A 27695-nucleotide genomic window follows, 5' to 3' on the forward strand; every position below is an offset into this window, starting at 1 on the left:
GAAACTGTGCAGAGAAGGCCGGAGATCAGGGGAGGGGACAGAGTGCAACACGAGGTCACAGTGAGCAGAAACCTCCAGCATCAGACACAGAGACATCAGCAGGAGCTGCAGAAGCAGAGGCTCAGAGGGGCTGAGTTGCCATGAAGGGCGACATCTAGCTTAGGGGGTGGTGGGTGCCACTGCAGGGAATGACCCTGTTGTCATGGCTTCCTTGGGTTCATCTCCCAGACGACATTCCTGTCCCCACAAGGCCTGGTCAGTGTGCTGCTTTCCTTCTTCTTCCTGCATTCTGACCACAAGCCCCGGTCACTGAAGAAATCCTGGGTGGGCCTACATGTTTGCAATCCCCAGGCACCTGGCAAACAAATCCTTTGTCCTCCTGCTCCTGTATTCAGCCCTGCATGCCTGCCTGCATTCAGTGCATGCTCTGTGCAGGGCCCTGGAGTCGCAGAGACAGATAGAAAGTATCCTCCTTCAGGAACAAACTGAGCAGGTCAGGAGTTCTCAACTCTGAATGTACACCATCTTCACGTGGGGGGCTTTTAAAAACTCCTGACACCCAGGCATCTCTCCAGATGAAAGGCGTCAGGATCAGGATGGGGTCCGGGCAATGGCATGCTTCAGAAGCTGCTCAGTTGATTCCAATGGCGGCCACGATGGAGAATGTTTCATCTAGTGGATTTCTTTCAGCCTTTGCAGGGTTTGCCTCTTTAATTCTTCGTGCGTTTTCTTATCTCCATCTTTCTTTTTATTCTATTTTTTAAATTTCTGTTTCTCTTGAGAAGTATTAGCCTTGAGCTAATATCTGCCACCAATCTTCCTCTTTCTGCTGAGGAAGACTGGCCCCGAGCTCACATCTATGCCCATATTCCTCTACTTTATATGTGGGATGCCTGCCACAGCATGGCTTGAAAAGCAGTGCATAGGTCTGCACCCAGGATCTGAACTTGCAAACCCTGGGTCGCTGAAGCTGAACCTGTGAACTTAATCGCTGCGCCACCAGGCCAGCCCCCTCCGTCTTTGTTTTTCAAGTTTTTTTCTCCTTGGTCTAGGTGAGGCACCATCTCAAGCCACCATTTTCCCCAAAGATTAGTCATAATTATTTAAGGGAAATGTCCATTGTTGGAAATTTCAGTCTCTTCCTCCCACAGCTGCCTGGGATGTGGCAGCAAAGTGTGTTTGATAGAGTCAGTTTCACACCCTGGAGCTCTGGGAGGAGGGGGAGCAGCTGTGGGCAGATGCAGAGGGGAGAAGAGTGGAGAGTGTGGTCAAGAGGGAAAGACCCGTCCTGTGAAGGGGGTCAATCTGGGGGTGGCCAGGCAATGCAGTAGAGAGACTCCAGCTTAGGGTAGCGAGGCCTCAGTTTGGCTCCAGTAGTTTTGTCTATGTTTTCTGGGTGATTTGAGCCAGTTCCTTCCCCTCTCTGGGCCTCCTTTGTCCATACATAGGTGGTCAAGTGCCCTTCCTGGTGCTCTTCTACGTCATGTCCTGTCCTTTTCCTCTGGTTGCCTTCCATGTTGTCTCATTGTGTGTCTAGATGTGTGTGTTGTCCTGTAATCCTGCTTGGAGTTGACTGATCTTCCTGGATATAGGCTTCAATGTCTTTCCATTTTTGGAAAATTCTCAGCCATTAGCTTTTCAAATATGTTTTCTCTTCATTCTTTCTCTCTTCTCTTTCTGGGATTCCAGTTATTCCTATGTTGCACCATTCCATATTAACCCACATCTCTTAGATCCTCTGTACTTTCTTCCCACTCTTTTTTCTCTTTTTATTTAAGTTGGGCAATGTCTATCCACCTTTCTTCAACTTCGCTCATTCTCTCTTCAGCTGTGTCAAGTGTACTGAGAAAACCATTGAAGGTATTCTTCATCTCTGTTACAATTTTTCAAAATTGCTGACATATCAATTTGCTTCTCTCTGCAGAAATTATCCATCTGTTGATGCAAGTTTTCCATATACTTGTTTTGGATCCCTAGTCTGTTAGTTCTAACACCTGAGCCATCTCTGACTCTACTTCTGCTGATTGTTTTTCTTGCTTTTTGTGTGTTTCCAATTTTGGATGGGGGTCCAGGGTCCTCCCTCAGCAGCAAAGGTAGGAGAGTAGAAAATGAAGTAAATAGTATGTATGACTGGAAATGGGAATGCCTCTTCTGTTATCCCAATAATGTGTGTGTGTACACGTGTGTGTGTGTACAGCTGTGTGTGTGTGAGTGTACAGGTCTGTGTGTGTGTGTGTGTGTTGGGAGAGTTGAGTGTCTTTATTGGGAGTGGAGCCGGGCTTGAGTTTCATTGTTGCTGTGGTTTTCTTCAGTGCACCACCCGATTCACATTCTTCCAGTGTTACCTTGTGCTTAGGGCGAGAGGTGCTGAAAGGTTTTCTCAATGTTCCTGTTCCACCCTCAGCTGTACCCCTGCTCTGTGCACCTGCCCCTCAGAGAGGGTCTCTCTCCACACTGTCTCCCTCCCCCAGTGGTAGATTTCTGCTGCTCAGTCCCTGGTGTGTGCTAACTGAGTGCTGCCATCTAAGAGTGATTTCTCTTGTCCTGGTCAGACCTCAGCCTTAGGCAGACCCTCTGTCCCTTGGTCATGGAGAGGGGGTTTTCTCAGTGGTTCTGCCCCTCCCCAGCAATACAAGACCTCTAAAGACCAGGACCCAGGAGGGTCTCTTGTCCCACTCCCAGGGGTAGAGGGTTTTTAAATTCTCCTTTTCCTCAGCCTCAATAGCTCTTCCCAACAATGCCAAGGGAGGTGGGTTTGCTGCCCTTTTCTCAATGGTTTAGGGATTTTGTTCCTTGAGAGTGAGGTGTCTGAGCAGGGCTTCATGCTTGAATCCCTGAGGCAGGCTTTCTTTGGTTTTATTACCTGCTTCCAATCATTCTCAGGAGACCCTGTGGCAGTCCTTAGAGAAGAGTCTGTACACTCCTCCATGGTTCTGTGGCTCTTGAAAATTTCATACCCTCATACCAGCCCACACTTGGCCTTCAGCACTTGATTAGGAATTTTACAGTAATTCTACTCACACCCACGGTGACCCCATCTTCCATCTGTAGCAGATGGTGAGTCAGCATCCACATCCCATCTCTGCTCTGAAGTGCCTGTCTTCCTGAGACTTCAGGGTAACTGTTCACCCGCTACCTCAGCTCTTTGAATGGTTCAGGAAAAGTCATGATTTTGAGGATAATCTAGCTTTTTCTTGCTGTTAGAGTGGCAGTGACACTCCTTAGAGCTTTCTACATCCCAGCAGAAGCCAGGAGTCATCCCAGGGACTCTGAAAGGGGCAGTTTTAGGGTGACACTTCAGGGACTCACTCCAAGGTGGTCACTGTTTGCACTTCTAGTGGTGCAGGCTACAGAAGGAGCTCAGATGAGTTGTTGGAAGAGATGGCCTCAGGGAAAGGACTGGGAATGTACTGTGTATGTTGGAGAAAGAATGGAGAGCTGTGGAAGGGTCATAAGGGCCATACAACATGCTACAGGATCACCTTGGCACCTCCTGACCCCGACGACTCCAAGTACATCCTCAACCTCTGCCACCTCCATATTTACAGATAGTTCCACAGGGAAGACAGGGACACTGCACTCTGGCCACCCCACATCCTGTTGTTGGAAGGTGTTGAAGGCCTGGAGACATGAAGCAGATGCAAAGTGTCCCAGGGCCCAGCCTCCTGCTCTGCTTGTCCAGAGGCTGAGTTAGACCTGTCAGAGGCAACTTGCTGCAGATAGTGCCCTCTCTCTTCATCCTTCTCTCTACAAGGAGGATGGATGCTTACTCTTCAGTTCAAGACACAGACACCGACTTGGTCTCCAAAAGAATATTTATTCCCAAAATTGAGGCCACAGATATAGAAATTCCCCCTCCTTGGCCTCTGCCCACTCACACCAGCCAATTCCCCAGCCTCCACAATCAGATGCCTCTTTGGACCTTAAACACCTTTTGTAGAACACCCCGGCCTTGGTCCCCCAGGCCCCTGAGGCTGATAGGTTGCCTATTCAAAGTTCAACATGTTCTGTCTGGTGTTGCTTCTCTGCTGCCTCCTTGGCCAGGAGCTCGGTCCAGAAAGCCACTTCCTTATCTTTCAGCTTCTGGGCTGCCTGAGTGGTGACGCCAATCTGTAGATACCCTTCCTTCTGGTCGTACACTGGCCAGTGGGGCAGCCCCTCACCATTGGGGTTCCTGGGAACAGAATCAAACAGAGATTCTCCAAATCTACTGTAGATTCTCCAAATCTACCAACAATCCTCGGTGATTTTCAGGGACTTCTGGGGTCAACTCTGCCTAGAGGCTCATATGCCTCCAGCGACAAGGAGTTCACTATCTCCTGGGCAGCCTGTCTATTTTTAGAGAGTTCTCATGTCAGAGGACACTGGGTCAGCAGTTTGACCATCAAACATTATTACGCTTCCCCTTTCTAATAAACATGCCCTACCCCTTCCCCTCCCTGCTCCATCTTTGCCGTCAGGCTCACCCAGTCCGAGCAAAGTTGGCCCAGAATTTCATCACCATCTTGCTGAGTTTGATCTCCTCTTCTGAGGCACCCTCTGTGGGGAAGGAGACAAAAAGCCTTTGCTACTCAAACTGTGGTTCATGGTCCTTCAGCAGCAGCATCACTTGAGAGCTTGTTAGAAATTCAGAGTCTGAGCCCTTACTCCAGACCTACTGAGTCAGAAGATGCATTTTAGGAAGATGCTGGGTAATTTATGTGCACTTTAGGTTTGAGAATTACTGACGTAGGACATAGTAAAGGGCTGCAGTCAATCCATGGGTGGGTGGCATTTGTCTTGTGTGCCTACCAGCCCTCCCCCTCCCCCTTCAGAGTCACAATGCTGTACCCCAGGCTTTGCATCACAGCAATCCCACCCCCTAAGATTGCTCTCCTCTGGGTTTTTCCTTAATCTCCTTTACCCACCCACATATGCACAGAATCTGATGGGATAATACAGCTTTAATGGTCCTAAAGATTCACCCAACCTGGAAATCCCCAGAGGCACTGGTCTGTCACAAATAGCCTTGAGGTGGGTCACATGCAATACATCCCTCACTGTGGATAATTAAGGCATTGAAGACATTTGTGAAAGGTTTTCTTTAAAATATCATATTGTTAATATATTAAGTTGGAAAAGATATGAGTTTTAGAAAGATGGATAGATGATTAGAAAGATAAATAGACACACATTAGCCCTGATTCAAGGTCAACCCCCATTCTAACCTTTCTATCTCTCAATCTGCTATGCTCTCGTGAGCGGAAATGGGTGGTGGCATTCTAGCCCGGTATCTGGACCTGATAGGTCACCTGCCACTTGTCACATTGATGCCCAGGTCTGGATTCTTGTAGTGACCATGAATGAGGGCACGTGGATACACATTCTCTATCAGGCATGGTGCAGCAAGAGAAAGGTTGGGGACACTTTTTGTTCAACCCTGTTATAGAGAATTCAGGAAACTAAGAACTGGAGAGAAGGAATAACTTGCCCAAGGCCACCAAACTGAGATTTGTACCCAGATCTCCTAATCCCAAGTTTGTAGTCACCAAAGGGAGATCACCTTTTAGAAATGGGGCCCCGAAGACAGAGAAGATCTCATCCCCGTGGTCCCCTATCACCGTCTTGGGTTTCGTGTCTGATGAGAAGCTTGGGCTGTACTGAAACTCATACATGTAGGTGGAGGCTCCGGCATCTGAGAAGACATGGATTCATGCACAGTTCATTGTACCTGATGCACACCTGGATGGTATCAAGGTCTCTTGGGGCCCTGAGCACTCAGGGAATTGGTGGCACACCTGGGTCCTGAGTACACAACAACAACAATATTAATAACAGCTGCCATTGTGAGTGTGCGTGTATGCTGGACACTGTGTGTCCCTGCAGGAAACTCCTGGTTATCAGCATAATAGAGAAATAGTGTTTTCAAAAGTTCTCTGACTTGCTTTAGGGCTCGTAGCTGGTGAAGGTGGAATGGGATTTGAGCCAGTGTTTGTTGAATGAATGAATGACGATTAAAGGAATGAATGAATGACTGTTGAAACACTAGACAGAGCCATTAGAAATAACTGTCATTATAGGGTCTCTGGGTCAATTCACATAAACTCCTTTGCCTACTGATGCATCCACACTCAAGAACACCTACAAACATACAGTTTACACTACTGGATTTCATTGATAACAGGCTAGTTTCCATTCCTTTGGAGAATCCCTGCAGCCCAATAGGTGTCTTCTGTTCTGCCCAGTTTTGAGAGTTTCCAGTGTTTTTTCTCACCTATTCTGAGAAAAATGAAGCAACTCCAAGTTGCTGGTCTGAAAGCACAAATATTCAAATAAAAACATATGCAGAAATGAGACAATCCATCTCCTGTGTCTCAGGGCACCAAACCTTAGCCTTCCTTTTTCTCTGTCACCTCACACATCTTGATTCCTCCTTGGCCTGGGGAGTGTCAATGGGGTGATGGAAGAGCACACTGACTGAGAAAGGACAAAGTTGCTTCTCTCCTGGCCTCTCTCCTCCTCTCCCGTGCCTCCTCTCCCACCAGCCCCTCTGCAAGCCACAGAGATGTCAGTTTTCCTGCTGATGGCTTCACCAGAGTTGCCCATCCCCGCTCCCTCAGGGCTAACAAGGGGCCACCTGGCCATGGAAATCAGCACTTTGCATAGATCATATTGCCTACAGAGGATTTAAGGGTCATATCCCAAGTCAGGCTGGTGGACAAACTTTACATTTCGCCCCATTGGACACAATAACAAATTTGGAAAGTGCTGAAAAAAGGAAAACGAATAAGATCACTTAATCTCATCATTCAGAGAAACCTATAAATATTTTTAGCATATATCCCTTTGTTTTTTGCTTGAGGAAGATTAACCCTGAGCTAACATCCAGGCCGATCCTCCTCTACTTTGTGGGAGGCCTCCACAGCATCACTGATGAGTGGAGTAGGTCTGCGCCTGGTATCTGAACTGTGGACCCTGGCCGTGGAAGGAGAGCACAGAGAAGTTTTGCCACTTGGCCATGGGGCCAGCCCCACATATTCTTTTTATGTATGTAAAATTGGGGCAATATTGAATATGTTGTAATGAAAATATTATAATCATTTCTTCACATTATTAAATGTTTGTCCACAAAATTAACAATATATTCCATCCAGACATGAAGAAGTAGAATAATTTATTAATTGCCTCCCACACCCCATCATTGCACCCTTGGTTAGGGGAGAGGAGATGTTTGGAAGAAGCAATCCCCTGCGGTTCAGGAATCCACTTGTTAAACAGCTGCTTCCAGGTCAGCAGAGCTCCCTGAAAGGAGGGGTTCACCTCGCCTCTGCTGCCCAAACCTTTTAGAGAGGAGCTCAGAACACAACCATAGAGGAGAGATCTTCTGTGAATGAGAGAACTTATTTTTGGCACAATGCTGCCCAAAAGATCTTTTTTTCTAATTTCTGCCTTAAACCACTGAGATTTATACAATTCCGACACTCACAACACAAGTCTTCAAAGTTAAGTGAGGCACAGATTTGGATGATAACAATTAGGAGCAACAAGAGAAGCAGAAGGAAAGAGAGAGCTAGGAATCAAAAATATGCAAATTAAAACAGTGTGATGTTCTCTCTCTCTTTTTTTTTTTTTTTTTTGTTGAGGAAGAGCTTATGCAATTGGCAGTGTTATTTTTATTTTGTAGTCTGAGTGTACCAGGTGAGAGAATTAAGAAATCCACCCTCTTAACCCTGGAAACCAATTTCACAATCTGTATCTCCAACTTTAATATGCTCCTACATCCTGGCCTAGTAATTTCACTTCTAAAAACCAAACCCTGGAAAATTATTAGAGACTGAAGACTTATGCAAATAAGGCTGAGAAGAATGTTTTTCTGGCATCAAAATGTGAGCAGCCAGTCTAAATATCCAATAGGACAGGAGTACTAAAACTTTTTATTTTTTTGCTTTTTTGGTGAGGAAGATTGGCCTTGAGCTAACATCTGTGCCAGTCTTCTTCTATCTTGTGTGTGGGATGCCGCCACAGCATGGCTTACTGAGTGGTGCTAGGTCTGTGCCTGGGATCCAAACCTGTGCACTCTGGGCTGCCAAAGCAGAGCAGGTGATCTTAACCACTACGCCACCGGGCCAGCCCCAACTACTAAAATAAATTTTGATCCATGAAATGATGGATGTTTTCAATGAGTTTTTACTCACATTGAGGAAAAACCAACAATATCATGTTCTATGAACAAAAACATAATATAAATTAATTTTTAAACCATATATAAGACATAGAAAGATTGTTAGAAGAAAACATCAAAAATTTATAGCAGATACTACTAGGTGGAGGGGTTACCAGTGATATCCAGTTTCTTCTTTATGTGTTCCATATTTTCACAACTTTCTACAACTGTAAGATATTATATATTACTACATATAAATTTCATATCAGAAAAGTTCTTTTTTAGCAAAAAGACAATGAGAGAAATACACAAGTGAAAGAAGGACGTTGACAAAATCTGTGTGGTCCTGTCAAAAGACCCTGAGCTCAAAGTCATGAGATATCAGATGAAAAATACAAGTCCACTACAGCTGGACCAGCAGACGATGCAGACAGGCATACCACAAAGCAGATATGCAGGAATAAGCAAGAACAAGTTCATGAAAGAACAGATTTGAGCCCAGGTAGCCCTTGGCTGAAGAGTTTCATCAGGACCCTCGGGAGGAAGAAGCGGCAACCAGCACATGTACATTACTGTCCCTAGTGCTTGGGGACATAATAGGTCAGCTGTAGCTACTTTTTATCATTCTGATAACATCCTGAATTCACAACCCTCCCAGCACAGTTAGAGAGAGGGGAGTGGACCAGAGAACCATTTCCTGGCTTGCAGACTAGGTGAAGGAGGGCTCCTAGAAAAAGAAGGGTCCTGTGAGGACCTCATAAAGGCACCCAGAAGGGACACATCCTCTCTAGGCGAGCTCATCCACCCTAACCTCACATCCCACCCACACAACCTTGGGTTAATGTGGAAGGTCCTGTGGTAGACCCAGAACACACCAGGATGGACAAAAGGCAGTGGGAGACGTTTACATTCTCCAGATGACCTGCCCCCTCACCTCCCATTGCTTACTCTTTTCGTCTTTCTTGGTCCTGGACAACTCTCATGATGCTATGCTTAACTTCACTCTATCCCCAGTCCACTAGTTAACAAACTATGTTGAGATTAGCGCTCACCTTGGAAACCATCCAAGACACATAAGATTTGACTTCTAGCCATAATTCCAGGTGAGGCGTCCCTGTAGCAGATGCTGTTGGTGCCTCACCATATCCCCTGTGTCAGGGCATGCCAACCTGACTTCCACCCCTGGCATCTGCAGCTCTTTCTCTGAGGTCTTTGACCACTAGAGAACACTCTGTCTATGTGTGCTGTAGTTCAAAGAGCCAGGTAATTAACAGCCCTTGAGAACAGCCTTCAACCAATGACTCGTGGGAGTTGGAGGATAAATGCCCCAGCTCCCATGCCATTTGCTCGAGATAAGCCTGAGAATGTCTTCTGCAGGTTTCCCAGAGCTCCCCGGTTCCAGTGTCCACAGTGGATACTTGCGTGACAGGGCAGCATGGATTGGCTTCCTTCCCCTTCCCATGTCACTCCTATATTCCTCTACTGGTGTTTTCTGGAATCACCTCCCAAATATACTACTTGCGTTCAGATCATTCTCTCAGAGTTGGCTTCCAGTGGAAACTAAAATAGGACAGAGCCCCACCCCAGGCCATATGGAATTCACCTCGGAGGCTTTATCCTCAGCAATTTCCACATATCTGTCTATGCTTGGCGTGGGCAGGAGAGACTGTGAAGCTAGTGGGGTCAGTGTCCCTTTGCTGTCCAACTTGTGGAACTCACCTCTGTGGAGCCGGGCCACAGTCACAGATGGGACACCAAACATCACATCTCCAATCAAGTCCAGGAACAGGTCTTTCTTTTTGATGGGGTCGTCTGTCCCTCCTAAATACTTCTCAATGGCCACTGGAGTCAGTTCCTCAGGGATGTGCTGAAATGGATCAAGAGTGAAAGTGACCACCACCCTCTGGTGAGTGACAGCTTCTCTTCTTGCATTGATGGTGAACCTCTGGATTCCTGTGCAACCATTCCCTACCCCAGGTAGCAGATGGGGAAGGCAGAAAAATGGGATTAGAACCCTCAGGCCCCAGTCTTCATTCTGCCATTCAACTGGTGTGTGATTTCGGGCAAGCCCTTCCTCTCTTTGGGCCTCAGCCAGTTCCTAGACTCTTACAACGATGGGGTAGGACTTCCACAAGAGTGAAGTGGCCTTCTTCTGGTCCAGCTTGCCTTCAGAGAGTGGGTAGCCCAGCATCTGTTAAAACAATGGTTAAGCAATTGTGAATCATTGGGAATTAGAAGGAAGAAATAAAGGGTCCATTCGACCAATCAATGAAGGCTGAAGGTCACCTTCTCATGTCTTTACAGGGGTGGGTCTTTGATGAGTTGGGCAAACTCAATGAATTAAATCGACCATTATATCCAGAAACTGAAGGAGCACAAAGAGGATAAAGTAGATGTCCAGCTCTTTGCAGTATATATGTGTATACGTATGTCAAGCTAGAGTCCACACAATGGTCATCACCACAGAGAAGGAAGGCTTAAGCCAGGCTAGTGTGGAAGTGGAGGGCTCTGGGCAGAGGACACAGAGCTCACCAATACCCTCCTTGTCTCAGCTGACTGAGGAAGCCCTGAATCCTGCCACTCTGGCTTTGGTCCTTCAGTATAATCCCTGAAATTGTTCTGAAGTGAGAACCGCAGAACTCTGCACATAACAACTCCACCCAAACCTCTGCAGTAAGGGACTTGGCCAAACTCTATCAAGGCATCTAGCTGCTCACGGGCCTGCCTTTAGGATGACCCAGTGCCCTTTAAAACCCCTGCGCGAGAAAGCTCCCTGCTGCCAGGAGAATTTACTGTTTGTTCCAGCCACACCTGCTGAAAGGTTGATAGGTCCCTGAACCCTCTCTTAGAGCAGTTACTTTAGAAATCTGGCAACTGCAAACCCTTTCTCTGCCCTTGAGATGCAAATCTCCCACCCAATTCTGTTTCCTCAAACCTGAGAGCCCTCTGTTTCAAATGCAGACTTTCAGGGATGACTTTGCTCTCTCTCAGTTCCTGTGAAAGGAGAAAGACCTAACCTCTTTGGGCACCTTGCTCCAACCTATGCAACTGCCTCCTGTCATAAAGAGAAGAGTTAGTTTCTCCTCTGGGTGGGCGCCAATTAAGTAATTCTGGCAGCCTGATCACCTGGACAAACCCACCCTCCCATCCCACAACCTTTTCCAGAGCACATGGAGCCTTTAAATAGGCTCCAGCCTGTAGTTTCAGGGACTTGAGCTCAGTTCACGCTGGATTCTTTTCCCCACTGCAGTGATATAAATGAATAAAGCCTGTCCTCACCACTTACACTCTTGTCAGCTTTATCTTAGACAGAAGGGACAGCCCTTCCTAGCTTTCAGCAGTCATTGTAACTCGAGAGGAAGCGAGCTCTTCTGAATCTTTGCAGTTGGATGACCAGGAGTGTGTGTGGAGTTTATGGAGAAACCATGAAGGCCTGAAACCCAATGGGAGAGGCTGCAGGGCCCCACACCTCACACTCCTTCACCCACAAGCTCCTTCCCTTTCCAGGCCTCGGTTTTCTCATCTGCCCAGGGATTGTCTCTACAGGCCCTCCCAGCATTGACATTTCAGGATTCTCGGATTGGGGGACAATTAGAGAGTGTTTGGGGAGAGGGATCACCAGGGCTGAGCCATCCAGATGACAGTTGGGCCATCGCAGAGAAGGTTTCCATGGAGATGTCAACTTGTGTGAAGGGGGCAGCTGCCATGGACCCCAAGGGGGATCTGGGGAAGGAGGAGTTCTTGTAACCAGAAATGGCAGAGGTGATGTGAAGGGCAGGGGAGGTGAGTCTTAGAGACCAGCACATTCTCACCTTTGGAAGATTCCAGCCAAATTCATGCTTGTTGATTCCGACAATGTAGGGAACAGTGTTGAACTTCTTTTCAGCCAGAATCTCTTGAGGTGTCTTTGGCAGCAGCACTCCATCAACCACAGCAGCCAGGAAGGGATGGCTCTGGGGAAGAGGGAGTGTAGTGTTGTGCTTCCCTTGTTGGGGAAACACCTGCCTCTCCTGCTCTGCCCGTCTGAGAGCACGGCCAGCACCACAGACCTGCGTGCCCATGGTGGTGACCACAGAACTCAGGGTCCCCACAAAGGAGACTAAGTCTGTATGACCCAGAGGGCAGAACTTCCACCAGGGGCTAGAGGTGGTAAGGTGATTGGGAAAGTCTCCCTCAAATTGATATATACACACACACACACACACACACACACGCACACACACAATATATATACATATTTATATATGTATACATATTTAAATGTGTGTAAACATATTTAAGTATGCATATATATTTAAAAATATGTATATATACATTTTTACAGACATTTAAATTTGAAGTGTATGTATATCTATGTGTCTCTCTCTACAGTTAGTCCTCATTATTCGTGGTGGTTTAGGTCTGTAAGTCACCGTGGACTCTGAATTAGCGAACACTGAGCCACTGCTCCCAGGGGAAATACGGGGTCAGTTTCCTGCGAGCCTCTGGTCACATTTTCATCAACCCTGTTTTGTGTGTGTTTAAAGACACCTTATGTAATATACATTTAACAAACATGATTAGTTATCTGTAACTGTTGTTTATAATAAAGCACCAGTCTAGAAGGGCTCCACATTTTCCGGGCCCTAACATGGCTGTAATTTCCTTGTCCTTCAGCCTTGTGACAGTGCCATCCACTATGAGTTTATCATCATCATCTCATGAAACCACAACTGTAGCTGTTTTTCCACAGCTTCATCACACACTATGGATGTTACTTTAGCCTTTCCAGAGGGGGATCACGGCAAATGTCCTCCTCCTTTTTCTGGGTGGGCTGCAGGGTTGATTCATTAACACTGAACGCACAGCCGACAGCGCTGTGACCCACGCCTGAATGAAGCTCATCAAACACACGGACTTTCTCCCATGTTGGGCACATCACGGCGTTATTGTGCTTGGGAACACTAGACAGCCCCTCAGCACTATGCCTGGGAATATTGTAAACAGAGAATCCACCAACAGAAAGCACAGAAAAGTGAAAAATGTGGCACTAAATAGACCATGTTAACAGTCTGGGACACAAAACAGAAGACAGAGTGTTGCCTTGTTGGATCTCAGATGGGAACATACATGTCATCACATGACTCACACTTTCGGCCCCTCTGTGCATGTCCGCGAATGACCACAAAAGTGCCCCGAGTATTGATTTTGGGTAACAAATAAATTTCAGTGAGTAGGTGAATTCACAAATACAGAATTCACGATCAATGACAGTTGACTGTGTCTATGTGTCTGTATTTAAACATGAGCTATTCTTGATAAGTGATTTGCCCTGAGGAGACAGTGAGCTCCTCATCACTCACGGTGCTTAAAACTGAGACTTGATTCCTTATCGGAGAGGAAAAGCAGGAATAAATAAAAGAATCAGGGATGGGCTCATGTTGTGACTTACTTTTAGGTGTTACCTTTGATGGAATATATTTACATGATCACAGATGCAGCAGGGCCTGACTCACACGTCACCGTCTGGGAAGCTGGTTCTGGGTACAGTTATATTTCATATTTGGTCACCGAAGTTGTTAAGACCATGGGTTTTGGAGCCAAACTATCTAGATTTGAAACCTGGCTCTGCCACTTACTAGCTAGTGACCTAGGAAAGTAATTTCACCTGTTTGTCACTCAGTTTCCTCATCTATTTATTAGATGGGTTGTAGAGGGGATTAAATGATAGAACACTGCAAAATGCTCTGCACAGTACCTGAAAAGGGTTGGATAAACATTAGATACTAGTCATTAACGGTGTTGTTACAGATCCCTCAAAGAGATACCAGCCCCATGTGTCATATTTCCAGTTCCACGTACTATGTGTCATATTCCTCCCTGGATGGCAGGAGAAACTGGACAACCCTCAGGCTTTGAGACTGGGTACCTACATCTGCTCTGCAAGGGTCAATGAAGACGGGTGAGTTCTGGCTGCACAGAAGTTGTGTCAAGTGATCTGACTCAGCAGGACAAGGGCCCACATCCTAATGCAATACGGCCGACAATAGCAACAAAGGATCGGGGTGCCACCACTGCTCTCTTTGAAAGACTGTGCAGTTCAGAAAGGGCTGCTGTGGGAAGCTGCCTAGAGGAGCAGCTCATTCTGGAAGGAAGACACAGGGCAGCCCACATAGGGGAGGTGCCTGCCATCTGCAGTGGGCCTGGGCAGTGAACAGTATTCCAAACAGTGGGAACGGCATGAGCACAGTGACCGAGATGACAATGTGTAGCAGTAATCCCAGGAACCTCAGACCCCGGGAGCCCTAGGCTTGGAGGAAGGCTGTGGGGCATGGACAGAGAGAGGGCAGATGGTGCAGCAACTTTCTGCACCATGTCCGGCACAGAGCAGGGACTCAGATGTGCTTTGAAGGGTAACTCCATGGAGGTGAGGGGACTTGTCTCGTAAGGAGGGTCAGTCTTTTAAGAAGGGGTGACATGCCCTGACCTGGGTCCACAAGGATAAGTCTGGCTGCGCCGTGGGGCATGGGAATGGGAGGGAGAGTAGAGGTGGAAGATAGTGAAAGTCCAGGAGACAGACCACAAGGGCCCGATCAGGGCGGCGTCCAGTGGGGGCTGATGGACACCACCAACGGTGGGAATGGCAGTGATGGCCGCTGTCCAGAGTGGCTGCAGGTGGCTGCCCTGTGTGGGGCTCCTGCATCCCCTGGCTCAGGTCAGAAACCCAGGGGCCTGATTCATCCCTTCTCTTCTTCTTATGCTCCACATCCTGTCCACTAGCACCTCCTGTCAGTTGTTACTTAAAAATATCCAGGCAGCAAGTCCTTCTCACCACCTCCTCTGCTGTGGGCTTGTCCAAGCCGCCATGATTCTCTGCCGGGATTGTTGCAGCCCGGGGGCCCCAGCTGCTGTCCCTGCATCTGCTCTGCCCCTTCCCCACCTTTCATTTAACACAGCTGTCAATGAGCCCTTTGTAACATCCAAGGTCACTCACTCCTCTGTTCAGAACCCTCCCATGACTTCCAGTCACACTTGGAATAAAAATCCAAGTCCTTTAAAGGACCACCCCCACCTCCCATTCCCTTTTCAGCCTCCGCCCTGTCCTTCACTCCCTCCAGCACAGCCACACCTTAGGACCTTTGCAGTTACTCTTCCCTCTGCCTGGAGCAATCATCCTCAGCATTCTTGGCAGCTGGTTTCGTCTTCTCCGCCAGAATTCATATGGAATGTCACCTTTTCATGGACCATTCCAAACACTGTCAGGTCACTTCAAACCACTGGCAAACTGCAGCCCCATTTCACAATCACTTTTCCACCCTAATGCTGACCATCATCACACACAGTACGTATTTTATTTGTCTGTTTATTGACTCTTCCCTCACTCCAGGAGGGCAGGGATTGCCTCTCATTTTGCCTGTTTCGCTGTTATATACTCACCTCCTGAATCAGGTGCTGGCACATAGTGAGTGCTAATTAAATCTTTGCTGAATGACTGAATGAATCTCATCTAATCCTCACCACACCTTTTAAGCTAAATGCTACCATCCGCAGGGAGAGAGCAGAGAGGACAGGAAGGTGAGACATTGCAGAGATAATGTCACTTGAACCTGGTAACATGCTAGAAGGCAGGCGGGGAGGAAGAAGGAGATGGGGAGGATGCTGTTGGAGTTTCCTGCGTGGTTGAGATGAGGGTGGAGTCCTCACGACTCAGATTCTTGGCTCCCTTCCTGATGGCCCTGCAGACAGTGCAGTTTGCACAGCTAACCAGCCCTGCAGCCTCCAGGAGGAGATCTGGGCTCCTCAGTGAAGGCTCCTGAAGAAATCTCTTATCCAGTTATCTCCACCTCCTCATAGTGGAAGGTTCTAGTCCAACCTTCTATTAAGGGGGCATTTTTGGGAGTAGAAAATGTAAACACGAGGAGAGGGTAGGTTGGGCCAAGTGGAAACAGACTTGATGACTGGGAGCGCTGGACTGGGAGGCAAGGGAATGGGTTCCAGTCCTGTGTCTGGTCCTCATGGCTGTCCTATATGGGCAAGTCACTGTCCCTCTCTGGGCCTCAGCAATATGAACACAGGGAATTACTGTGAGTCCACAGGCGGAATTCTTCCATCCATATTTAACTGGAGTTTAAAGATATCAGGACTTAAAACCTGTAATCAATAAGCCAAAGGTCCTTACCTCTCTAGGGTCTCCAAGGAAATCAAGGGTGAAAAATTTCTGTGAAGACAAAGGCAGAGGATATGGGTGAGAAGGCTTCCTGGAGAAAAGCTGGACCCGGGCTCCCCTGGGCAGGAGCACAGGGTGTAGGTGTAGGTTGGGGAAGGGGGCTCTGGAGAGGATGTCTGTGGTGGTGCCTGCCCTGCCCTCCATCCATTTCCCCTCTTGTTTCCCCAGGCAACAACACCCCAATTTTCCTTTGAGGGAACTCTCTCTTCCCCTCTCTTTCTCCATGAATCCAGGCATCTATATGGGGCCCGTGGTGCCCCATCTTCCTGACCACAGAGTTTAATTCAAGGATGGGCACGCTTCATGTCAGTCCAATAGGGTTTATCCCGAACCTTTTGTTGGAATTATTGGAAAAGAAGGTTTCTAAGCTGATAGGACGGTAATCTAGTCTAGTGTTGTTTTTTAACCTCCTCAGAGGACAAACTTGCCTGACAGTGAAGCCAACACTGAGAGGTAAAAAGCTGATGGATGGAGACAAATTCTTAATTCTATCATATATGCATCTGGGTCCAGCCAAGCCTGAAGCCTTCTACTCTTGAACTGCAGTTTAGTTTTCAGTCAGTTACCTGACAATTCTGCCACAACACACTCCTTTTTCTGCTCTAGGCAATTTGAGATGAGATTTGCTTTTGATAGTCCCAACTCATACAAGCTCTTGTAAATTCATCCCCCAGACACATTTCTCTTTTTCCTTTGTTCACAAAGCTGCACTGAGTGTAATGTTACACTATAGCTAAAAGCTCTGACCAGTATGCAGTGAGTGACCCTCTATTATAGGTTGTAGCCATACCAACCAGGTGCGTGTGTGTGTGTGTGTGTGTGTGTGTGTATTGGGGAGAGTGAATAATCATGGAAACACTTCCACATGACTCAGACAATCTCAGAAGGAAACTATGAGATCTTAGGTTCTCCGGGTTTTCTTAAAGTCACCATCTTTCCCCTTACAACGGGGTCCTTTTAGCAACAGTAAGAATTGCTGAAATAAATTGACCTCTTTCTAGGCATCAGAAAACAGTTGTGTTTTGATTCTTTGAACACATTGGTCACCTCATTTCAGCCAGAGAAACCAGGATCCAAGCCCCAAGGCCACACTGGAGTCAACCCATAGAAATAGAGCAGAGTCCAGTGCTAGAGGCCTGTGCCTGGGGGCCCAGGAGTATCCTCAGGAACCCTAGGTCCAGACAGAGAGCGCAGGGGCTCAGGCTACTCCTGGCTCACATTCACGTCCTTCACCCACAAAGATAATGGTTGTCATGGGCCCTAGATTCTATATTCTCTGGGTGTCTGTCCCTGTGATGACCCACTGCCATAGCCATCCATCAATCCTACAATGTCACCATCTCCATGAAGCATCCCTGCTGACTATAATAAATGTTTCTCCTCTCTCTACTTCCACCACACTTAACCCATGAAGCATATAATGTGTTTCCTCTTGGATATTTCTTTCTGACCAGGGGCTACATCTGATTCATGTCTGCATCACCATCCCTGTAACACACCCCCTACCACATACACCTAGCATGGATGGATGGATGGATGGATGGATGGATGGATAGATGGATGGATGGAGTTGGTCAAGATATGGAGCATGAGTGAATTGGATGGATAAGTGTATAGATGGATGATAACTAGCACATGGATGATGGATGGATCAATGATTTTAGAAGAATGAATGATGGAGTGAAGATATATAGTACTGGATGATGCATGGATGATTGTTAATACATGAATGAAGGTTATGGATGGATTGATATTACATTGATGAAACAATATGGATGAATTGGATGGTTGGGTGGATGGACTGATAGTAAGATGATGAAAGAATGGATGAATGGATGGATGGTTGGCTGGTTGAATGGATGAATGGGTGGACATATAGTTATCCTAGAGTCACTACTGAGGCAGTCTCCAAAAAGCTAGAAAATTGGGCCACCCTTGAGGTATAATTGAGACAGTTTCTAAATTAGCCAAGATAAATTGTGACAACCTTCCTGAAAATCTTTTTTCTTAATATATCCTAACCCAAAATGCAGAGTGGTAGTTCCCTTTGGAAATATGTAATGCCTAATTTCTTAAAAATATATCTGAAAATAAGAGTTCCAAAATAGTAAGGTTTGATAGAACTGGGAGATTATTACATTATTACTTGACTTTATCAAAGTTTGTCATATTAAATAATGAAAAAGAAAAAAAGAAATACCCCATTCCGATTCAGAGGCTGACACTGCTCCCGGGGTGCAACACTGTCCCACAAAGTTTTTCTGGGCCAAGGGGACACTTGAAATGGTCAAGCTGGGGCCAAGTTTACAAGGAGTGGGGCTTGTGGGGCTATGAGAATTGATGAACCTACCATCTTCAGTGATGTCTCCAGGAGCTCGTCCTCTGTCTTCTGGCGCAGGCAGTCAACAATGACAGCCGAGGTGGTGGTTTTACACCCAGCAAACACAGCAATTTGCTGCAGAGATCACAGGTGACAGCAGAATTCAGAGCCATGTCTCTTCCCTTGGTCAATAAAGAGCTGTTCCATCCCAACCTCAATTTCTAAAGGCAGCAGGGGTGGCAGAAAACACTCTAGACCAGTGGGTGTGGGTCCTGGTCCCAGTCATGTCAATTACACAGCCTCTGTCTCTGTTACCTTGTCTGTTAGAATGGGCACGACGATCTCAGAGCTGAACATCTAAGGAGAGGCAGCAGGAGTGGGGCTAAGAGCACGGAGTCCAGAATCACTCTGTCTTGCTTCAGATCTCAGCTCATCCACTTACTAGCCGTTTGGCCTCAGGAAAATCACTTACAACATGACCAGAGGAGAAGATGCAGAAGGAGAGAAGACAGGCTCCCTGATGGCGGGGCCGTGGAGAATGTGCACGGCTCCCCAGAGCCTAGTACAGGGTCTGACACAGAATCCGTGCTCAGTCTATATTTGTTGAATAAATAAAAAGTCACAGAGAGAAGCAGAGGAGAGAGACAGAGAGAGAAACAGAGAGAGAGAATAAGAGAGGAAAGAGAATTATAGAGAGAGGATGAATGACTGAGAACGAGAAAGAGCAAGTATAAAGGTCTTAGATACACTTCATTTTCCCGTTTCTGATTCCTGTTTGATAGTGAAATTCTGCCACCTCTGTTTCCTTTAAATGAATTCTCCCTTCTCAACTTCAGCCTGGTCAAGTGGGCTTCTGTTGTTTATGAACAGAGAATTCTGAAAAACATTCTCAAAATTTCTAAAAATTCTTGGTGTCTTCCTTTCCTTTCCTCCTCCTTACCAGCCCCTTTAAGTTTGGCTGCTGCCCCCACTGCTCCTGGAAACCAGCTCTCACAGCCCTACGTAAACGCCCCACATCACCGACTCCAGCAGGCTCTCCTCAGAAGAGCCTCCTGTGGCTCCCTCTTCCTTGGCTTCCTAACAGTCTCCAGATAAAGACAAAGTCCTCACCAGGGTCCTGTGCAGCACGGCCCCCACAATGTCCCCATCCTCAGCTCACTCCAGGTTCCCTCTGCTCCTTCTGCTCTGGCCACACCAGCCTTTCTCATTCTATCTCACTTGAGATACTTTCTCCTGTCACAGGACATTTGCACATAGTGTTCCCTTTTCCTGGAATATTCTTTTCTCACCAAGTAAATTCCTGCTCATCCCTCTGATCTCAACTCATTGATCACTTTTTTCAAGACTCATTTCCTGATAACCTCCCCCTACTCACTGGACTCCTCTTGGATCCTGTTGTGACATCAGATACCTCTGCTTTATTGCTCTTGTCACAGTTGACATTTTATTAGTTTATAATCTGTGTGATTATGTAATCATTACTCTATCTCCTCCAATACAAGAAGCTACTAGAGGTTGCTAGATGTCTGGCTATATCAAAATTATTTGTTGAGTGAATGAATGAACGAATCCTCCAGGAAACACCCCCAGCCACAATGCCCTCAGGGAAGATCACATACTGCACGTGGGTTCAGCAGAACTGAGACCCTGAGAGCCACAACACAAAGTCACAGTCCACTGCCCACTGTCTGGCTGGGCACCCCACCTTGACACACTTTGGGAAGTGTGGTCCGTGGACAGTGCTCCGAGCTGGCAGTCCAGAGTCACATGCTTGAGTCCCAGCTCTGCCCCATCACTCTCTGACCTTGGCCTACTGCTTCCTCTCTCTGCCCCAGGTTGCTCAGCTGGATAATTGGGAAGTTGGGTGAGGTGTCTCCTTGCCCTTCCCACTCAGCCATTCTCACTTCTGTGATTCCTCGTGGATGTCAGCTGGATCCCACGGCAAGAGAGACCCCTCAAGACTCCAGCGGAGCAGATTAAGGGTGCAGGCGTGGTCCAGTTGAGACCCACCTGAGCCATGGCCTTTAAGTCCCTCTTGGCTGGGGCAGAAGAGATAGCCACGCCACTCTCAGAGATGGCCCGGTGGAAGAGGTTCTTGGCCAGTGGAGATAACACCTGGGACAAGAGTGGAGATGAAGAGAGTTTATGCTCACAGGAGGGGTCTTCAGGAGCTACATCCATCCACAGCTCTGCCCTGGCCCCTCCCCTGGCGACCCTGGGGCTCAGTGGACATGACAGGTCTCCACCTGGCCTGGCCTGTTCCCCAGGCTGACCCTAGGACATGGCTTCTCCAAGAAAACTTCCCTCAGCTGGAGGGAGCCAGGAGTGCAGAGTGAGAGACAGAACAGGAAGTGAGTGGCACATGCTGATTATAACAATCAAACGTATCTGAAAGACTCTTGGAAAGTCCTAGCATCACTTTAAAGACAAGTTCTGATTCTGCATTTCCATTACTCAGAATATACCCTAGGGAAGTGGATCTTGGAGGCACACAATGATTTCTAGGAATGTTCATTCTATTCATAATAATAAAAGTTGGAAATAAACCAAGGCTCCAATATTATGAGTTTAGGTAAAGAAAATATTTTTCATTCTTACCATGGCATAGTACACGACTATAAAAAAAACGTGATGAAGAGTGGTTAATGTTTAGAGAGTTATTTATATTATATTATAATGCTAAGGAAGATTTTTGTCTAAAAACTCCTAGGTAGACAAATAGGTAGATAGATAGATGGGGTGAGTCAAGGTAAAAATACTAGAAAAATACGTATCAAAGTGTCCGTGGTGAGTATCCCTGGATAACGGGATTTTGGATGATTGTTTTCTTCTCTGAGGTTATCAGTGCTTTTGCTTTTGCTCCACTTTATAAGACAGAAAAACATTTTCCTCTGAGTATCAACTATGAAACAGATACTTGTTTTAAAAGGACAGTAATAGCACTGACCCTCTGCTCAACAGTGAGGCAGCTGGAGGGCTCCTCACCCCTCCTAGCATCTTCTAACCTGGTTTTCCATCCTTTCTTCCCTCAGTGTCTCCCTCAGCACCCCCCATCAGCAAGACAACCCAGGCTCCCAGGTCACGTGTCACACATCCCCTGTCCCATCCCTCCCCATCCCACCTTCTGACCCCTCCTCCCTCTTACCTGCTTCCCTCAGCCCAGCTCATCCCTCAGCCCAGAGACTGCTGCCCTCCCTCTTGGGCATGGTCAAGACATCAGACCCCGTCAGAGGAGGCCCCTGACCTGTTCTTAGTGCTCGTGTCCCCCTGACACATAGATCTGGCTTCAAGCCAAACAGTGACACTCTGCCCAACTCTTAAGGTTGCCTCTTCTTTAACTTTGTTTTTTTAGGAAGATAAGCCCTGAGCTAACATCTGCTGCCAATCCTCCTCTTTTTGCAGTGGAAGAATGGCCCTGAGCTAACATCCGTGCCCATCTTCCTCTACTGTATATATGGGATGCCTGCCACAGCATGGCTTGACAAGTGCTGCATAGGTCTGCACCTGGGATCCAAACTGGCAAACCCTGGGCCACCGAAACGCAATGTGTAAACCTAACAGCTGCACCACCTGGCGGGCCCCAGGCTTGCCTCTTCTTATTAATAGTTTATACCCATACATACTTCCCAAATGAATTAAGCTAAGTCCTAATGTCAAAATTATTAGGAAGGAGAGAGAGAGAGCTCAACCAAGTGAGAAGAGGAGGAATGTCATTGTTGCAGCTGCTACTGGAGATTGTTACGCCCCTTGGACACTAAGCTGAGCTCTGATCTTCCTAGGGGCCAAGGAGAGCTTGGCTATTAGCTCTACACCATCTGGAGCTCTGAAGAGTGGGGTCAACCTTACATCTAGGTCGTGTAAATAAAGGAGCCCATGACTAGACTGGTCTCCAAGGGTCCCATCAGAAACCACATCAGAACCAGGAACACTTACAAGAATAGAGACACTTCTACCTCCTGCTGACTCTCCAAAGATGGTCACGGAGCCTGGGTCTCCTCCAAAGTTGGCGATGCTCTCCTGGACCCAGCGCAGTGCGGCCACCTGGTCCAAGAGACCCCAGTTTCCTGTGCTGTGTTCGTCCCCTGTGCTGTGAGTAAGAGAACAGAGTGGGCTGGGAGCAGAGACATCATGGCAGGGCCCTCAGGACCACAGATGGGGCTGTACACTCTAGGCAAGCCTTCTGGAATAAGATGGGGTTTCCACAGCCCTGACACAGGGGTCTCCACCTGCCTTCCTCTCCTGTAGCATTGTTGTGCTGTGGGCTGTATGTTCCTTCATCTGGCATCTATTTATTGAGCATCTGCTATGTGAAAACACTGTTCTAAGAACCAAGGAGCACATCTGAGAGCAAAACAGGGAAACCTCTGACTACACAGAGCTCACACTATGGATCATAAACAAATAAACAAATAAATATAGAATATGATGTCAGGTAGTGAAAGTGCTTTCAGGAAAAATAAAACCTGGTAAGGGAAATGGCAGAGGTGGGACATTGGGGTCCTATCTCACATCACATGACCAAGGAAGACCTCTTTGAGGCTGTGATATTTGAGTAGAGAGCTGAATGAAACAGCACAAGAGCCGTGCAAATATCCAAAGAAGAGAATTCTAGGTGGAAGAGGCCCTGGGGTCCAGTGAACAAAGTGTGAGTGTAAGATATGCAGCTAGAGACAGTCCTGTGGGCCTTGGCAAGGACATCGATGTCACTGTAAGTAAGGAGGGAAGTCACCGCAGGGGAAGGACTTGATTCCATTTATGTCTTCAATGATCACTCTGGCTACTGTGTGGATCAGATAGGGTACAAAAGTAGCAGGATAATAAAACTGGAGGTTGTTACTAATAATCCAGGCAAGAGGCACAGAGGGCTTAGATTAGGGTCAGTGCAAGGGTGGAGGTGAGAAGTAGCTGGATTCTGAATGAATCTTAAGGTGGAACCAGAGATTTTCTGGTCCACTGAATGTGGAATGTGAGAAAAAGAGAAGAGTCAAGGCTGACAACATGGTCTTTATCTTGAGCAACTGAAAGGATGGAGCTGCAGCAGTTGAGCAGGGCGTGCTGTGGGAAAAGTAGGAGCACTATTTGGGGGAGGGGCAGTGGGAGTCAAGGGTTAATTTCGTCCATGTGAATTGTGATGTGCCCTTGATACGTCCAGTGGAGACAGCAGGAGGTAGATAATGATGTGCCTCTGGGTTTCAAAGGAGAAGTCGGAGCTAAAAGTAGTGAGCTGTGAAAGTGCCCTCTGAGGTCACTCTGGGCGGGAGTGGAGACGGAGAGGGAGACACACACAGAGGCCCGAGGATGGGGACGAGGGAGGTCCAGGGAAGAAGCGGAGAAGGAGCAGTGCGTGAAGTAGGAGATGGCCAGGAGCCCAGAGAGGAATCACTTCCAAACTGTATGAGCAATTGTGTGTGGATGCTGCCAAGACTGTGCAGATGTTTGCCAAGGTTGAGCCAAGAGCTGGGTGCTGTTTGTGACCTCAGGCAGAACAGTCTGGTGGTTTGGTCGGAGTCAATACCTGACTGGTCTGGGTAGAGGAGAGACTGGGAGGAGAGGAATTGGGAAGGGCTAATGTAGCAGTTTTATTGTAAAGGGGAGCAGAGAAACAGGCCATAGGTGAAAAGGATGAGTGGTCTCAATGAAGGCAATACATCCTTGGACGTGATTCACATGGGATAACCCTCCTCCAGCTCCATAGCTCTTTCCAGGGAGTAGCCCGTCCCACCCCCAGCCCGCCCATCATCCATCTCAGGGTCAGAGATGCTGGGGTGAGTGCATTCAGAAAAGGCCCACAGGAACTGTGTCCATGTTTCCGTGGAAACTCAATGGTGAAGACTCTAGTCTTAACTCATGAATGTGCTAAATGAAGAAGGAAATGGGATGAGAGGACCTGACTTTCCCTGGGAGGGTTATTCTTTGGGATCAGATGCTGCACAAACTTCCCAGCTGCACCCACTCATTCCTTCACTCACAAGCATTCACTGAGCTCCCACCATGAGTCTGCTCCTTCCTTTCTTTCCCATGAGGTAAGATGTGTAAGCCTCTAACTGCTGTGCTGCATGCTAACTGTCACATTAGAAGCTGCAATGTGCTGGGGCAGCACAGGTGAAAAGGAGAAGTTGACTATTTCATAGGAGTAACACTTGAGTTGGACCCTGCAGAATGAATAGGAGTTTGTCAGACAGAACAGGCATTCCAGGCAGAGGAAACAGCATATACAAAACTTCATAAGCAGGTATGACCAGTGTTGGTGGAGAATGAGAAAGGAGGTGGATCCCAATTATGAAGGGACTTGAGTGCCTTACTTAGAAATTTAGCGAAGATCCTCTTAAGGTCTGACATGACCAGAGTTGGGTCCTAGTATCCTTGCTTTGGGGGCCAATGTGCAGTGAGGAGAGTTCAATATCTTACCTGAAGAATCCCCAGATGCCTAGGCGGTACTGAATGGTCACCACCACCACGTTTTCAAGGGCAGAGAGGGGCAGCCCATCATAGGATGATGCTCCACCTATTATCAGACCGCCTCCGTGGATCCACACCATCACCTGGACAGGGAGGAAGATATATTGGATATAGAGCTGAGAAGGATCTTAAGAGGTTGTCTGGGTTGGTTGCTACCTCTTGTCCATGAGTCAAGGAGGCCTGAATTTACCAGTCCCCAGCAAAGGTGGAGCAGCCTGTAGCTCTGCTCCCCCACTCTCCCAGCTCGGGCCGAGGCCGCCCCCCTACTCAATGCATCCTAGCTGCCCCTGCCTGTCTCCCCAGCCATGGTGATTTTTCTTTCCAGGGCTCTTCATGCTGAGAACATCATCACGGGAACAGCCAAGACTAAGGGTGTCATCTCCTTCCCAACTCTCCCATCACCCTCACGCCTGGACCCTCACCCAGCTCAGCATACTCTGCACACCACAGCCCTGTACTTCAGCTTCATCTTTGTTACCACTTATGTGGTGAATTAAATTTCTCTCACACATGAATGATTATCTCAAGAAGCACACATGCCCCTGGTGGTATGTCTTCCTGATATGACTCCCCTCTGCCTCCTCTGGGTCTCCAATTCCCACTCATCCTCCAAAGCCCAGCCTAAAAGATTCTTCTTCTCAGAAACCTTCAATTATTTGACTAACATGATCTGAGAACCTACCATGTGCCGGGGACTGTGATAAAAATCGAGCAGAGAGTGGGCACAACGACTCATAACATATGGTTCTTGCTTTTAAAGAGCTCACACAGCAAGGAAGTTAGAGTCGCTAAAATAATAATATAACTTTATTAGTAAAAAACAGAACTTGTAATAAGAACTACGTGCCAAGTACTGTTGTAAGCACTTTAAAATAAACCATCCATGAGGTAGAGACTACTATTGTCCCATTTAACAGATAGGGAAACTGAAGCCCTTAATGTGCCTGAGGTCACACAGCTAGTAAGTGGTAGAAACAGGGCTTCTATCCAGGCAGTCTGGTTCCAGAGGCCACATGGTGAGCCACCCAGCACACGGCAGCCAATGACCATGGTGTAATAGTTTGGCTGTTAGGGTTGCGGTAAGATCTTTTCTTTCTGAAAATTAATAAACATAACTCTCCTTTAAAATGGAGTTGGGAGGCCCGAAGGGAGAACTTTCATGAATCTGCCACTTGCCGGCAATCAGGCAGAAACATACCTTGCATCTCCAACAGGAAGTGATATTACTTACTTCCCCAGCAGAAGGAAAGAAGAAATTCCTCCTTGCTCAGCAATGGCTCAGCCAATAAGAAACTTCCATAATTCAGCCAATGAAAAGCCATTACACTTCGAACTCTCAGTCTTCACCAATGGACACTTAGTTTACAACAGCCCCTCTCAACTTCATAGAAGAACATTTCTCTTCTTTCTTTGGGCTTGCACATAGTTTGCCATAGACGGTGTGTCCCAAATTGCAACTCTTTGCTCTTCCTGAATAAACCTATTCTGCTGGTAAAATAACTGGCTGTTTATTTGTTTTAGATCAATAGTATTTGGTGACCCATATGGGCATCCAGAGAAGACCCCAACAGCTCCGAGGCTGGTGGGCAAACAGGTGCAGTACCCACAGAGCCCATTGAGCATGCTGCTTTCTCACCTACGATAGAGTTTAAGGGCAAGATTTCTCCTGGATCTTGAGCTGTACTCTCTTTGCGTTTTGAACCTCTCCAGCCCTGATTTTGAACCTCTCCTTTCTGCAGAGAAGCCCAACAATCATCCCCAGAAAAGGAAAAACAAGGTTGGAATTTCAACAATTGTTCATTTGATAAAAAGAGAAAGCACTGGCGTGGCCAAATTACACCCCAGTCCTCCCAGAGACTCCCATTCCTAACCACTGTACATGCATTAAGTCATTGGTCCGCCAACAAAATGATAGCACTCATGCATCAGTATTGGTGGGAAAATACTAATAAGTCTGCAAAAAGCATGTGTCTCACTTGTTCCACTTGTCCAAATCATGATCCAGAAAAAGTCGTTTGCACTGCTCTTGGACATTTAAGGTGCCTAAAAGGCCTTTGGAGGTTGGGCAGATGGATTTCATACAGTTGCTCCTATGTCATGGATAAATATGTTTTAGTCATGTCTGCAAGTTTCCTCACTGGAGTGGAGCCTTCCTCTGTAGACAGGCTGCTGTCTCTTCCATGGCTGAAGTCCTTTTGGAAAAGGTTATTCCTACCTGGGCAACCCCTCTTGAGTTTATAATGATGGAGAATCCATTTCACCAGTCAGGTGCTTCAAAAAGGCTCTGCTTTTTTGCCGGTTTTACGCTTTCACTGTGCTTCTACCCTCAATTGTCTGCTTTAGTTGAATGCACTAACAGCATTATGAAGATTCCATTGGCAAAATTTGCAGAGACTCTCCAAATACCTTGGCCAAAAGCATTGCTATTGGTCCTTCTAAGTCTCAGATCCACCCCCATTGGAACTCATAAACCCTCACCCTTTGAGACAGTCACAGGATGGCCAATGCACCTGGTCCCTGACTCGTTGATCTGGAGCTGATAAAAGGAGATATACTTCAATGTTTGA

General features: G+C 47.2%; 1 protein-coding gene across 2 annotated transcripts in view; it reads right to left on the bottom strand.

The window, feature by feature from the left end:
- Positions 1 to 3797: 3797 nt before the first annotated feature.
- LOC100050840 (liver carboxylesterase 1-like) overlaps positions 3798 to 27695 on the bottom strand; it is a 33735-nt gene continuing 9837 nt past the window's right edge. For both annotated transcript variants that reach the window (XM_023637013.2, XM_070262948.1), the window contains 11 exons: positions 25078 to 25211; positions 22603 to 22756; positions 20680 to 20784; positions 18700 to 18804; positions 16302 to 16340; positions 11956 to 12096; positions 10254 to 10334; positions 9863 to 10010; positions 5543 to 5674; positions 4467 to 4539; positions 3798 to 4174 (listed from right to left, as the gene is read on the bottom strand). In XM_023637013.2, coding sequence (XP_023492781.1) covers positions 3991 to 4174; positions 4467 to 4539; positions 5543 to 5674; positions 9863 to 10010; positions 10254 to 10334; positions 11956 to 12096; positions 16302 to 16340; positions 18700 to 18804; positions 20680 to 20784; positions 22603 to 22756; positions 25078 to 25211 — 1296 coding nt within the window. In that variant the 3' untranslated portion in view covers positions 3798 to 3990. The remainder of the gene's footprint in view (positions 4175 to 4466; positions 4540 to 5542; positions 5675 to 9862; positions 10011 to 10253; positions 10335 to 11955; positions 12097 to 16301; positions 16341 to 18699; positions 18805 to 20679; positions 20785 to 22602; positions 22757 to 25077; positions 25212 to 27695) is intronic.

The sequence above is a fragment of the Equus caballus genome, chromosome 3 (genome assembly GCF_041296265.1).
Source record: "Equus caballus isolate H_3958 breed thoroughbred chromosome 3, TB-T2T, whole genome shotgun sequence".
Lineage (NCBI taxonomy): Eukaryota > Metazoa > Chordata > Mammalia > Perissodactyla > Equidae > Equus > Equus caballus.